General features: G+C 32.7%; 1 protein-coding gene across 1 annotated transcript; it reads right to left on the reverse strand.

Moving 5' to 3' along the window:
- Positions 1-4,314: 4,314 nt before the first annotated feature.
- Positions 4,315-15,954, reverse strand: LOC140052323 (probable E3 ubiquitin-protein ligase HERC4). The gene is made up of 24 exons (XM_072097831.1): positions 15,793-15,954; positions 15,120-15,332; positions 14,409-14,571; positions 14,230-14,306; positions 13,748-13,969; positions 12,655-12,713; positions 12,203-12,313; positions 11,960-11,984; positions 11,730-11,821; positions 11,111-11,211; positions 10,681-10,906; positions 10,255-10,418; positions 9,871-9,967; positions 9,323-9,512; positions 8,835-9,004; positions 8,430-8,522; positions 8,106-8,198; positions 7,487-7,729; positions 7,012-7,107; positions 6,796-6,914; positions 6,491-6,688; positions 6,182-6,365; positions 5,815-5,917; positions 4,315-5,362 (listed from the first exon to the last, which is right to left on the reverse strand). Exons 2-24 carry the CDS (start codon positions 15,319-15,321, stop codon positions 5,154-5,156), a joined length of 3,237 nt encoding a protein of 1,078 aa, XP_071953932.1. The 5' UTR covers positions 15,322-15,332; positions 15,793-15,954; the 3' UTR covers positions 4,315-5,153.
- Positions 15,955-15,966: the final 12 nt, after the last annotated feature.

Consider the following 15,966-nt stretch of genomic DNA (forward strand, 5'->3'; position numbering starts at 1 on the left):
TACCCACGCCTGAAGGTGGCGCACCTCTTCTAGAGAAAAAGAAATGCGCCACCTTCAGGCGTAGGCAAATAGTAACCCGGATGTGGTTTACACCGCCAACGGAACTGTTGTATCTTCTCCTTTTATTATCTTTGAGTGTACTTGGAGAAGACAATATAGGAAAACAATAATGCAGCAATACGGTAGGGACAACGTGTTTATGAACGTTTCTTCACGTAATAAAAACTGTGTTGCTGACTTTGTCGGCGCCGATGTATCGACGATGCCCGTGCCGATTTTTGACATAATCAATGGCGACGTGAAACGTACGGCTGTCTCTACAGTCCACAATGCGATGATGATGTTGCGTCGTCGTCGTCGCCGCTGATGAATGGCGTTCGACTTAGAACTCCAAATGGAGTTGTCTATACGGCCGCCATCATGCCGATAACTGTAAAACGACGCATGCGACTAGAGTTGACTCTGGAAAACGAGTTGGACAACGGCAAACTGGAAGAGTTGCAAATTACGGTGACCAACAACAACCGTATATTCTTATTGCATAAACAAGAAAAAAGAACCTATCACTGCGGTGCTGACATGAAGTATCCCATAACTTTGCACGGTGCCTTTTCCACACCGTGCAAATCGGAGAAAAAGAATGGTGTTGCCACCGCCATTGCGAATGTTGCCAAAACCAATTCAATCAACAAAACACTATTTGCTAGATTTGTTGGACGAGCGATGGAATCGCATGCAAGCAGTGATTGGACTGCCATAATAAACATTCTTCAGATATCAGATCAAATGACGGTATTAAAAGAAAAATGTGAGTACAAACGAAAACGAATCTTAGAAGATTCTCTAATGGACAAGTATCCATCGACGAGAGGTTTCATTAGTGATGTAAATAATCTACCCTCATCTAACATTGGCATTCAACAACTCGTAAGCCAATTGGAGCAGGCACGCCAACCAAGATTTGCGTGAAACAGAAACAAAACTGACTACTTTACAAACACAATTCAATACCATGTTGATAGAATTCCAAAATCATATCACCAAATCGGAAGAAAGAGAAATCAAATATCAACAAGTAATAGAAAATTTGCAAAAACGAGAAACCGATATGGTTTCTACGTTTCAAGACAGTTTGCTTTCGATGGCCGATACTTTGCGGGATGAGATGCGCCAACAACTGACAAAACGAAAGCATCTTCCTCAATGCGGCAATATTAAGAAAAAACAACGAATCCATTGACTTTTAAAAAAAAAACATTGTTGTTGTTTTTGTAGTAGTAGTTTATTTTGTATTAGTAATTTTTTATTGTACTGCCGTAATTGTAGTAGTATTAATAGTAGTGATAATAATAATTAAACGTTTGATTATTTCTATTTATAATTTATTGTACAAATCAATGCAATTTTAACGTTGCGTCTACCTCAATATAATAGTAACAACGAATTAATTAAGAAAACAAAAAATTGTAGTGTAGTAATAATCAATTCAATGCCGCAATAAACATTGTAGTAATAGTAGTGATAATACAATTAAACGTTTGAAAGAAAAAAAAAATATTGTGTTTTTCTCTCTTCCAACGCGATGACGACGACAGAATGTTATGTGATTGTGAGAATGTTGATGAAGAAATGAGGAGAGAGAGAGAGAGACATGGATACGGTTTGCTTAGACACCCATGGATATAGTTTATCATTCTCCCGTATGTAGCCTAGATATTACTCATAAATAAATATTTGTCGTATGATTGGAAATTCCGAATTCCCTGTCGTGAATTTCCAAAAGCGTTCTTTCTGAAGAGGGCGCTATACATATTATTTTTGGCAGTGAACAATTCTTTTCTGATTTTATATCACAGACTAGTCTGGGCTCCAGACGGAGTTTTTTCTTAATATTAGTAAAAATATAAATATTTTTGCACATATGGCGTTTCATACGTGTATTACTTTCCGATTTTGGATTGTATTTTCAGATAAAAATCGCGGCAGAAATAAAAACAAATAAATAAAAAACAATACAGACTTGGGGCAAGTCTAATCACAGACCAGTATTTTATTAGTCTCAGGAATCGATATTTTGTTGACTGAAATAATGTTTATTTTTTAAAAAGTCTTTATTGAAGAGTCTTTTTAATGTTTGCTTTTTTAGTCTGCATGGACATGATCTCTGGAAACAAAACTATAATATGTCTGGTAATACAATGTATCACATACTAATTGATAAATGGAGATCATTTCTTTACAATCAGAAAAAAAAGAATATAAAATAAATTAATCACAAGGCTTTTATTTTTGTTCAATGTTTGTGTTACAAAATATGGTTTTATAGCATTAGATAAATGCTGAAGCATCGTATTATTGTGTGCGGTTAGGCCTGCTATGTTTCAGCATCAACAAACTCTACAGTTCTACCATACAGATATTAAATGGTTGCATCACGTTCGGAAAACATGCGTGTTGATCATCAATAATTATCTAACTAAACCCGCAATTAATGTATTGGTTTTCATTAAAAATCAGTATCGACAACAACAACTTCCTACCATATTGAGTACAAATATTATCCTTCAAGATTGATGACATGTCATTTAATGAGCCTGTGACAGCTGTTCATCAGCATCTCACAACATTTACACCAGCATCTCAAGATGAGATCCGCAACATTCTGATGAAATCACCAACAAAATCATGCAGGTTAGATCCAGTTCCTACTTCTATACTGAAGAAGTGTATAGACGCAGTCGTTCCAATAATAACGGAAATCATTAACCATTCTCTTAATACCGGCATAGTGCCAGATGAACTGAAAATTGCTCACGTTCGTTCTTTAATAAAAAAGCAAAACTTGGATCATAACACGCTGAAAAATTACCGCCCGGTGTCGAATCTTTCTTTTCTTGGAAAGACTCTGGAGCGTGTAGTGACATCACGCATTACTCCATATCTTCAAAAGCATAATTTAAATGAGAATTACCAGTCGGCATATCGTGCATGTCATAGCACGGAGAGTTCCCTTTTAAAGGTACAGAATGATTTGTTACAAGGAATGAATGATGGGAAAATAACGCTATTGGTGTTGTTGGATTTGTCAGCAGCGTTTGATACAGTTGATCACCAAAGACTGATAACCCGTCTGAGAAATTGCATTGGCATAAATGGTGTTGCTCTTAACTGGTTCCAGTCAGCTAGTCTGTATCAATGATGCATTCTCAGATGAAGCTTGCCTGGAATATGGTGTACCACAGGGGTCAGTAATTGGGCCTGGCCAGTTTTCCATTTATACGCTTCCCCTTGGTGACATTATTCGCAAACACAGTCTACATTTCCATTTCTATGCAGATGATACACAGATTTATGTGTCAGTAAATCCAGTGCAAAGGGATGTTGCTGCAGCAATCAGTAAGATGGAAGCCTGTATAGAAGATGTTCGCAATTGGATGACAACAAATTACCTAAAGTTGAATGATGGAAAGACAGAGTTTATTATCGTCGGGTCTAAATGTAACATCTCCAAAATCAACATCACACATATCAGAATCGGAAACTCTAACATCGCTCCCTCATCGGTGGTCCGGAATCTGGGAATCATGCTGGATAGTAATCTCACTATGGAAGCACAAATAACAACTGTATCCAAAGCAGCATGCATATCGATGAGGAACCTTGGTCGTATTCGCGGTAATCTTAACAAGAAAACAGCTGAATTGATTGTACACTCATTTGTCACTTCTAAAATTGACATTGGTAATGCCTTGTTGTTTGGCATACCAAAATCTCAAATACAACGTTTGCAGCGCTTGCAAAATATGGCAGCTAGAATTGTAACTTATACAAAATCAAACGCTCACATAACTCCTGTCCTGATGGATTTGCATTGGTTGCCTGTTCAACAACGTATTAAGTACAAACTTGCGTTGTTTGTATTCAAGATCCTAAATGACAGTGCTCCTGCTTATTTATCTGACCTTGTGGATCGTTACGAATCATCCCGCAGAGGCCTACGATCATTGTCACAAAACCTTCTTCAAGAGCGTAGAGCGAAAAATCAGTGGGGTCAGAGATCTTTTTACGTTGCGGCCGCAAGTGTATGGAACAGCTTACCAGCAACAGTTAAATGCTCAACTAGTCTAAACAGTTTCAAGACCAACCTAAAGACGTCGCTATTCGCTGATGTTCTCGCACGTTGTTAATGCACAAAGCGCCATGAGCGCCACATGGGTGGAGGATACCGGCGCTATATAAGTTTTCATTTATTATTAAATTCTAGAAGTTATGCCCTATTTACCGAAATTTGGCCATACAGATATATAAATAAATGTATATAAATAAATGTATATAATGGATGACAATGACAAAATGTTAATGTAACATAATGATAAAATAACAGGGTTATAAACACCTGGTACTGTATTAAAATAAATATTATCCTACCGACACTGATGTAATATGGTTAAAACATTAAAGTGTTATAATAACTAGTTTATACCTCCATAAGCAAATAAATTAATGTGTATGTTAGCAACACTTGCAAGTATTTTGAAGCTAAAAATGAGTTTAATTTTAAGGAAATCCTGGTTGGTATTGGTTTAATTATTTCTAGGAAAATCCTGGTTGATATTGGTTTAATTATTTCTATGAAAAATCTGGGTTGATATTTGTTTAATTATTTCTACGAAAATCCTGGTGATTCTGGTTTTCTAGGCTTGGTTTATTATACCAAGCTTGCACTTATAATAGAGTTAGCATTGTTCTGGTGCCCGGTCTTTCGGTCTTCTCTACATTGTACATGTACTTCATCATTTACACTTTACACAAAAATAGTACAGAAAATTTTTCCATAAAGAGTAGGTGGATTTATCTAGTCTGACCTGTTTGTCGTGGGCATATAATGACCCTCAGCAGGGTAGAAAATTCAGTTTAATTCTTCCAATCAAAAACCTTCAAACCACCATATATAATATAGGATAGATACATTCTTCCAAAACCCAGAAACTCTAAGAAACCAAACTAATTCTAATATGCATACTCTTTTTAACATGACTCTGAAAACCAGACATAGGCAAAGGGTATCTGTTGAATGAGTTGAAATAATCACAGTGGTTTAAATCCATTGGCATTCGAAAGCCCTTTCAAACTTTACTTAACTGCTGGTTCAATCACAGCAATCCAAATCCATGAGCATGCTCCAATGCCATCATCAACTTCTCTCTCATTTTTTCTTTGCTTTCATAAATTGGTAAGTCAAGGTAGTTATAACAAGTGTGAGCCGCTGGTAAGAAGTCTGTACTTCCAAATACTGGTTGGAATATCACTTTCAACTGAGACATTCCTTGCACTGGGATCCGATCACTACCTGTCAAGAATTCTGGAAGTATAATCAAGAGAAAAAGAAGTAAACAATACCATTTCGGATTATAATAGTTTTTAGATTCGTTTATACTTTTTCATTGCATAAATATAATTCCAATTTTACGAATCTATTTTAAAAATAGGAATGAAAGAAAAGAACTTTAATATTCATACACTGTAGGTTTTCTCTGACGAAGCAAGATACAAGTGTATGCTTAATAGCCATGCCTGATGTCCACAAGATACAAGTGTGCTATGCATAATAGCCATGCCTGATGTCCACAAGAGTAATATTAAAATTTATACATAAATACCAGAAAAAAAGATATTCTCATCTATGCACTTTTATTCATAATTTTATCAGAGGTAAACTCACTAGGAATTGCCACTTCAAAAAGACCAATTTATTTCAATTCTTTATTTATCATATATTTATTATTTATTATTATTATCACAATATATACTTGCCTAAGAATTTCTTCTTTTCTTTTAGTGTGAGTTCATGGAAAACTTCCCAAAAGTACTTGATAGTTTTATGCTCTTTGTTATAAAGGCCTTTGTACTCCACCAGCTGTAAAGACATTTTTTTTGTTATTATTGTATAGTATTTTATGAAATATAATATTGCAAAAGAAAATGTTTCAAAACTTCATAATTTGACAGAACTGTGGCAGAGAAATTGTTGATGTTTACAACAATAGAGAAGATCAAATAATAAAAAAAAAAAACAAGAGAAAAAGAAACAAAATTATGTATTGGATCTTACAGCATTACAAGATACAGAAATGCTTGAAAATGTCTGAATAAGTAAAACAAAAATGATGACTCCACATACACTTTCAAATTCTTCCCAATCGTAGATTTCATTGCCAATAACCAATGACATAAGCTCTTCTGGATGAAACATCTGTAGTATTGGTCCTCCACAGACCTGATGGAACCCTTCTGCAAAAGCACTATACTGCTCTTTTATCGACTCGTTAAACATGCAATCAATATACAGGTCTACAAACTCTTGCCTAAAATAAAGTATAAATCAGGTATCAAGTAGATGTATATTGATATAATATATCTGCTTATTTTGTTATAATTATAGTATTGTATTCAATTGCATTTGTACAATGTTTCAAAATGCGCAACTAACTTATTCTCATAAGTGACAGGAATATCCTTTCCTCCTTCCTTCAGCTCGATAGTGCATACATCTCCAAGGAATTCTGATGAAAACTGGAAAAAGATACCGAAAACATCTTGAAGATCACAATCATCATAATCCAAGATATTTTCCAAACTGGAAGTCATATCTGGGTCTAATTGAGTGAGGTCTGATAGAAACACAGGTCTAGAGAAAATTAATAACATTTTTTTTTGTTGACTTTGTCCTGATGACCTTATAAATATTGAATTTAATCACAATATTTCATAGAAAACTTAAAGTAAGTCACTTACTTATTGAGAAGTTTCTTGTAGAGTGCCAAGGGGAATGGAAGTTCCACAATAACTTGGTTGTAGATTGCTAATCCACACAGTATTCCAACCATTTCAAACACTGAGTTATCTTCAAAAGACTGATAAAATCCAATTTAGAAAGAACATGATTGTACAAACAATTACACTTATTTTGTACTTACTATTTTTTATTATCATTGGTATCTTAAGTTTTACCTGTGGATTGAACCAAATCCTTTCCGTTTTGCTGAACACCTTAAACATCCCAAATTTTGGATCAAGGATTTCTTTGAAAATCAGCAGAAAGAACTCCTACAAAATGTTGAGTAAGAATAACAGATTCAATTTAATTGCAGCATTTTATTACACTAAAACAATTAGCTGGGTTTTAGTTCAAACTATTATGCACTATAGTTTAGTAGTCTCTTTATTTGTAGAAAATAAATACATCATGCTAAGCTAATCTCAATGTTTAGAAGACATCATGATGCAAGTAGTCTTTTCATAATCACTATCCATACCCCTGCTGGCTAATGTCAAATGGCTGTTCAGCCACTAACTACAATAAAATAGATAATGCAATAGGAATTTTTGTTGGGACATGGTTCAGTTTTATATCAACTATAACAATCAATCAACTCAATATAATGTTATGAATGAATGTTACAAAAATGAAATGACAACACCTTACCTTACAAGGCCCACCATCATCAACTCCTGGTTCCCCATCAAATTGAATCTTGAGTGGCTTTTTGAAGTCTTCTTTAAGTACACTTCTTAGCTGTTCCAGAGCACTTCCGACAATGTTCTCTCTCTCAATTGTAATGCGTAAGTGTAGTAGGTGCTGAAATGCTGGATGCATATGCATACTGAACATTGGAGTAAATGCAAGCTGTTGGAATATTTGCAGTTGTATTTGTTCATCCATAGCTGCCTGCAATCAAAGACAAAATTAACATTAGTTTTAAAACATTTTAATTGGTGTATAACTTCATTTTCATCCTAATATGTCTCAGATTATACATCTTTTCACTGGTTCAAATGAAACATTAGTGCAGGTGGGGGCTGTAAAATGGCATCAGTTAGATTTATCATATCTGCCCATATTTATATGAAAAATCTGATATTAAAAACCCCCAATACTCCAGCAGCTACTACGAAATACACCTGGATATATTAATACTTTTATATTATGAAGCCAACAAAAACATTTCATGTCATTGGTGGAAACTAAACTATTTTTTTTTTAAAGTGTTTATGTAATCTTAGACATTTGTCATTATTTAATCTTAATCATATTATAAACTTACCTGTTGTTGTAGAATATTATCTTGTATGATTGAATTCATTTTTACATCATTCTCCAGAACAAATGGATAATCAATCAAGTTTAAACATGGACTCTAAAATAAATAGTTTATTTAAAAAAAATAATAAACATTTTAGACAAAAATCCACATAACAGCATTCCGTTCCTAGTACAGGTGTTGTGAGCATCTAACTCAACATTTAAAAAAAACACTAAATTTTAACCTGAAATGGAAAAAGAATTATAATTTTATTGCTTTCATAAAGGAAAATCTACCTTAAACTATTACTACTACTATTAGAAAGAAAAGCTTTTATTAATTTACCAACATGTTCATATTCAACCACATCAATAGATTTTTAGACTTTGGAATATAGAATGCTGCATAAGGAACAATTTCTTCCATTTCTTCATTTATCTAGTAAAAAACAAATTCAAGTAGCACTTTTTCATGAAATAAAAAGATTGATAAATTTTAAACCACATTTTTTCAATGATTCAAACACTCTTTTTTTACTGTTTTATAGAACTAAAAATGTTTTTTGTTTTGTTTCAGCCACAAAATCTTTTCTTTTCATTCGTTACAGTACAGTATTTAATCCAGCCACAAAAGGCATCCTCTCAAATCCACAGCAGAGGCTTATAAATTTGTAGATAACTTGATAGAGATGAAAGGTTAATGGCCAATTGTCTTTCAAGTTACATTATTCAATCAAGTTATTGTTTTTACCTTATAAAGTTTCTTGAGCATATTTAATGGAATTGATATATTCATTTCGTCTGTGAATATTAATGTCATAACAGCACTTAATTGCTTCATCACTAAATGCACAACCACATTCTTGAAAATACTTAACAGATGCTGGAAGGTTGGAGGCGAGAAATTTCCAATCCATGTATCTAAAATAAAAACAAAAGTAAAATATTTTTTTTACTATTGTTATAAAAAACTTCTTTCATTCTTTAACAACTGATGCAAAATAATATTAATTGGTTTGTAAATTTATGGTTATTGTAAACTTTGCAGACTGGGTCAGAACTTTAGCATCATGGCCAACTTTCTCAAAACCAGATACTCTTATACTCTTAGAGTGACTTGAGAAAGATTAGTTCAACACATTAAAAAAATGTAAGTCACTCATTCAATTTGACTAATTATAAATGCTGCTGATACATGTACAGTATACAGTAACAATTAACTATGAAACACACACATACCAATGACCTTTGACATTTTAGGTGAAAGATTACACAATGCTTCAGCAACAGCCAAGATAGATTTAAGGTAAAATTCTGGGCACTGCATTGTGGGACATTCCAATAGAATCATGTAGACACAAAGTGCTTCAACATCAAGTGGTGATGTCAAAAGTGTTGGACACAGTTGACTGCTTATTGCGTGATCAATCTAGAAAAATTTTGTAATTATTTATAACTAATACTCATAGATCATAGCATGGAAATAAATAATTAAGCTTGAAAAAAACATTGGAAGTAGGCCTGGTTTTGTTTTGCACTCCAATTATCGCTAAGAAATGCTTTTTTTTCAATTTCATTGTATTGCATGGGGTGGGTTGGGTGGATATTGGGCAGTACTTCCCTTCCTAGATTCCTTCCCTCCTTCCAAATACTAACCAAGTGACTGTGACCGAATAAATGAACTTCAAAGCTTTGCTTTGTTTGAGTTTTGAGTTTTTATTAGTCGCATTAGTTGTGGTTTACTTGGCTTACATAAACTAAACTAAAAGAACAAATTGAAAACTAACCTTCTTTAGAACGATGTGTTTTTCTGACAACATTTTTAAAGCCTTTCTTGCTTTAGAAAGATCAAGTCCTGAGCTATCTTCATTACATAACCGATCACTATAATAGATTTTAAACAAATTATGTTTTATTTCAGCTAGGTGGACATTACATTAGATTTTGAAACAATTTTAAAAAAAGTGGTAGTAAACACAGGGAAAACATAATTTTATACTAAATGTGAAGCAGTATTATTTCATTTTTTATATTATTAACACAGAGTTGGTTGGAAAAGTATCATATTATAACAGATATTACTAAGGCGGTCGTTGACAAAGTTACAAACGATACTGAAAAATGCACAAGAAGTGGATGTCGGAAAAGGTTTGCCAAAATTTTGTTCATACCTTGTAAAAGCATTATTCAAACATTCTGCTGATGAAAATATATTTTGAATTAGTTTTAGATTAGCACTCGTCAGCGGTTCGAGTTCTGTTATGACACCTTTATCTAGATGGTAGATCATTTCAGGTAGCTGGTTATTTCTACCCGATATACTCTTCTTTTTTGACTGGAAAATATAAGAAAACAGGTGATCAATAGTTTTATCCAGCATCAATAGGACAATGAATTTAGTGATGTGACTTTGGGGTTTTTTGTGCTATATTTGTACTTTGCTCTGTTTTAAAAATTTAAATGTGTTCTCAGAATAACACACATACATCTATGTATATTTGTTTTTTTTTGTTGCAAATGATACAGTATAAATAAATGGAAATGTTTCGACTGATGATGATGATGACATTACATAGAAAGGTTTGTCATGCACATACCACAGATCCATTTGTTACTAAATAGCAGGTATTGAGTCCACCACAATATACATTGCTGATGTTAACAGTATCAGGTGTGCCAGTGGCATCAGTAATACATCTGGACAAAGAATCGTATACAAACATAGAGCTGTCATCATCATTGGACACAGCAGAGTGAGGATCATGCATTGATGTTAGACCAAATACATACAATTTATCCCCAGTCAATATCACAGAGTGCCATCTGAAATTTTGTTAAGGCAAAACAGAGTGTCAACATTATTAATATTTATTTTTATATCTTAAATATAATCATTCAATTTTATACTTTCATAAATTGTTCAAAATGAAAATATTCACTAAACATAAAGTCACTGCTGCTAAATAAAAGGAACAAAAAACCTTTAAAATATCTCTTTAAAAAAATTGTATTTTATTTATTTTTTACTTTGTACAAACGATTGTTTTGTCCTTTTCTTTGTGTATCTCTGCTATGTTTTCATTCCAAGTTTGATTCAAATCCTTAGCTAGTCTTACAACTTCCCCATTCTAAATATTTCATGCAAGAAATAACAAAAACAATAATTGATACATTTTTTGAATATTCTCGTCAAACTTGTATATCCTGGAAATACAATAAAGACTCACTGTAATCGTGCTATATTGGATACCAAATTAGAAAGGATCTAAGGTAGTGTCATTTAAATCCTTCTTATGGTTTCAATACACTTAAGTTACATTCACACTGAACCTGGATTCCAGTCCAGTGACCTCAGATAAAAATCGTGAAAATGGGTGGTGTTTAGAATTTATTTAGGATTTTGTACAAAATGTAAATTGTACAAAATGTAAATTGTGCCAAACTAATTAACATTAACTCCCATTGCCTTACATGAGGGTCCCAAATGATCACCAATTGCTGGATGGATCACCCTCATTAAATATGGTTTTAAAAAAAAAACATCCCAGAGTTTTAATCAAGGTTAAGTGTAAATGTAGCTTTATTTACTGTACGAATTACATTATTTAGTTTCATATTTAAAATGTTTAAACTTTAGTTATTATACCTTTGAAAGAAACACTGAAAAGTTGTGTCCACAAGAAATGCTGGTTATTTGTTTCAGGAAATCTAATTTGTGTGGCACTGTGGAAGCTGAAACTAAAAAAATTGTAATATCAAATGTCAATGTTGTATTGTATAAGCTAATGATCCATATTCCAAAAAATAGATTTTGTGTATTTTGACTGAAATGCAAGTTGAAAATTATTGTGAGAAATCGTACTGCATTGTACTTACTGAAATTGAATTCATGCCTAAGCTCCTATGAAAAAAGAAAAATGTATCTATTAATTATTAATACATTCAATTTAAAGGCAAACAATTGAACAAGACAACAGATTCTGTCATTATATTTCAATAAACAATGAATTTATAATGCAACAAATTTACCGATGCAACAAAATAACAGGGACATTACAATTTCCAATCATTGTACAGTAGTTGTAAAATAACACAAATAAATAATGTAAAATGGTTTACCTCAAACGATTTATTCCTATGTTCAGGCATACCTGATACAGCCTGTAAGTGGGTTTCTATCAATTTTGACACACCACCCACTAAAACTGTATCTTTCTCTGTTTTTACAGCCTGAAGTTTTAAAAAGGGAGTTTATCTTATGATAATGGACAAATAAAGTTTTTCAGTATTCACTATTTATCTACATGACCAAATCATGTGGTAGTGGTGCAGCATAAAGGTTTGAAATTATTAATTATTATAAAATTCCTTAGTTCCTATAATTTATTTTCTTTTACTTGTAGGTTTCCACTTCAAATCAGATCAAGTTATCATGGCACCACGACTAAGCTTGATCCTACCTATTTTGTGTTAATATATTATCAACAGTTTTTTTGTTGTTGGCTATATTTATGCCATGCATGGTAAATCATGGATAGTGTTTGATCAGGTGAGAATAGTATATAACCTACCTGAAAAGCAGGCAGCTTTGGTAGTTGTTTTTCAGTGGTGTCAATGTAAGCTTTGCAACCTAATATAATAATATACAAAATATAGCCTATTTATTGTTTGCAAATATAACATCATCATAATGATGCAAAGATAAGAATAAGCTCTTTTTAATTTATATTAAAAAAACAATTTTTTAAATTTAGTAATAAAAACAATCATAAGCCTATACAGTATATCAATCCTAGTATTAGTAAATGATCAATCAATAATTCTGTAGCATTGTTCAATAGAAACTAAATCATTTAAAGACACCTTCCCTATGTTTTTTAGATCTAATTTAAGATCAAAAACTATATTTAATGTAAAAATAATACTATATGGTCCTATTTCGATAAATTTGTTCATCTCTAAATGGTTAAAAATGTGAAAATAAGTCGATTCTAATAATTATAGCGGCCTGCTATAAATCCCGTGCGCAGATTGATATTTTTGTTTTTCTTCTGTAATTCACCCACTTTTCGATCGATCGTGAGGCCAAAACAAATGGAAGACTCCTAACTTTTCAGCAAAAATACCGGGTTTTCCCAAATTTGTATCAACAGAGTGTGGCAAAAATAGAAAGACAATTAATGCAGTAACTATACAACATCAGGCTAGGTATATAGCTAGAGTTCGATGTTCGTACGTTACCGATGTTTACCTACAAAACTAAGCCTAGCTAGGCTAGGCCTAAAGACTGTTCACGAGAGGTCAATCGCCGCGAGCTACTTAGGTAGTTAATTGTTTCTCACTTTTTATCATAATTTACCATAAAACGTACATTTAAGACAAGGAATGACCTGATTTAATGTTTTTAAAGTAATATATATGTATTATTTTAAAAAAACGTCACAAATTGTAGGGAAGGTGTCTTTAATCAAACCATTAAACAAAAACATTCTTGTCAAACCAATATACAGTACAGGCATGATTTAAGTTTTTATAATGGAAGTTTTTTATTGTATCTTCTTGGGACATATTTTTTTATTTGAAACAATAATAAAGGTTTAAACATGCAGCATGATGAATAGAAGATGTATCAATACATTATTTTTAATGAAAATAATTACTTACTTTTTTCATCATATTCTCCGAGTTGATTAGAATTATTGCATCCCCAACCAAAAACATTGCCATTGAATGTTAAGACAAGGGAATGGTTGCCACCACAGGATATTTGTTGGATAGGTAACCCAGCCAAGCAGGAGACATGTGTAGGGATGGCACAATGGTCTTGAGTAGTGCTGTAGCCTAGCTGCCAGTAACTGTTATCACCCCATGCATATAGTTTACCACCTTCATAAAAAAACGGGTTACTATTTTATAAAAAAACATATAATTTGAACATATAAATTGAGAGTTTTTTCAAAAAATATATGCTCATGTTAATGTCATAAATTACAACTTAAGTAGCGCATTGGTAGGGCACATATAAAAAATATGTGACTAAATTTTTGTTTTTTTATTCTAGTGAGTAATTAGATACTTCTATATACTTAATTTATAATAATTTTCACATGATTATTTTTATTTTATTATTGAATTCAATATATTACTTTTTGCAAGAGCCAATGTGTGCTTAGCTCCACAGGCCACTTGAATAATGACTTCATTGGATAAAGACTTTATTACTCTGCAAAATAAAAGCAAACAAAAGGAATATATGAGGTTTTAAATATTAGGGGGTAAACATATATGTTTCAAATTATCAAATGAATAAAAATTGTTGCATTACTTTGGTGTTGTTCTCTTCTTCAAATGCACTTCACCATGACCACATTGACCTTCAGAATCACGACCCCAGCTTATAATTTGACCTTTGTCACTTATGACAATGTTGTGTGTATCCCCACAGGCGGCTTGTACAATGACAAATGTATCCAGGGAAGAGACATGATCTGCAAAAAAAGAGGACAAAACTATACTTTACTGTTATGCCTGATTTAATAGATTTGCGCAATTTGATACATTGCATTAATTTTGATCACAAAGTATACAAGGAATCACGTAGGCATAAAGGGAAAATTCTCATCGACGTTATTTTCTTGCACTTTAACTTGGAAACTACAATTTTGTAATAAAAATAAAATTTTAAAACAAAAATACTCCATCCGACTGTGGAGCGTAGATACCTACTTTATAATAATAATTTTATCTATTTTATTATACATGCCCAATTAGCTCATAACCCCTCCGCTCAAGGGGATTGATCAATTTAAAATTGCACAAATCATGTACAACACAAGCAACATTTTTCAGGATTTATGGTAGGTAAATTAATCTTTATGTGAAGAGATCATAATTTTGATTTCCCATTCAAGTCTGTGAAAATGTTACATATTTACTTTCATAATAGGCTGGGAGGAAATGCATACAATTAGGACAGGGAATTTTGTGTATAGTATACAGATTTGCCTTAAAACAAATTTTTATTGAAAAAACAAACCTGGAGTAGACTTCTCCTCATTTTCACATGTGTAAACTGTTCCATCAGTCAGAACAAAGATAGTTTGGTGATTGCTGCATGCTATTTGTTGAATGGATCGATTATTCAATATTTGCAACTCTTTGATGACTGGACTAGTAGCAGCAGCAGCATTCTGATCATGTTTAACAGGATTCAAGCAGAACACTCTTGATGATGTCATTCTACAAACATCTAAAATGTCAAATACATAAAGATATGGTGACTATTATATGGAGGAGGAAATGATACGGAAGTGTTAATCAACTGATAATAATGTAATTTATTATTTTCTATTTATGTATTAACAGTATATAACTTCCTGTATCGGCACGGTCAACCAGAGAAGAGTTGCACCATGTGCCGCCAAACACCAGAATAAATGCAGTTTGCCGGTTGACGCAAATTACCCTAGACGTATTACATATGCCCTATATGTATATATACTTTATAAATATAGGCTTATATGCAGTGACATACCATACCTTTTTACACCTAACAATAACATAATAATAGTGTGGATTCATGGTCTAGCCTCCAAGCCAAGGCTAGGCATGGAGTTATCTCCATTATTCATTGGCTGGCATGGCCGAGCCTAGCTGCTTTATTTATTCAAGTTTTTATTTTAAAGTATGATTGACTGAATATTTCTTACCTGGCCTTGTTTATTTGTTTTATTTCGTGATATGAGCACAGCTTACAATATACTTTTGTAATTCTTTCCCACGTAACCTACTAGAACTTTCTAATTATGACTCATTTTTTGTATGCCTTGGAAATACCATATTCTATATTTGGAATTTCCCAGTCCACTTTCTGAACTGAAGAG

The sequence above is a fragment of the Antedon mediterranea genome, chromosome 6 (assembly GCF_964355755.1).
Source record: "Antedon mediterranea chromosome 6, ecAntMedi1.1, whole genome shotgun sequence".
Taxonomy (NCBI): Eukaryota; Metazoa; Echinodermata; class Crinoidea; order Comatulida; family Antedonidae; genus Antedon; species Antedon mediterranea.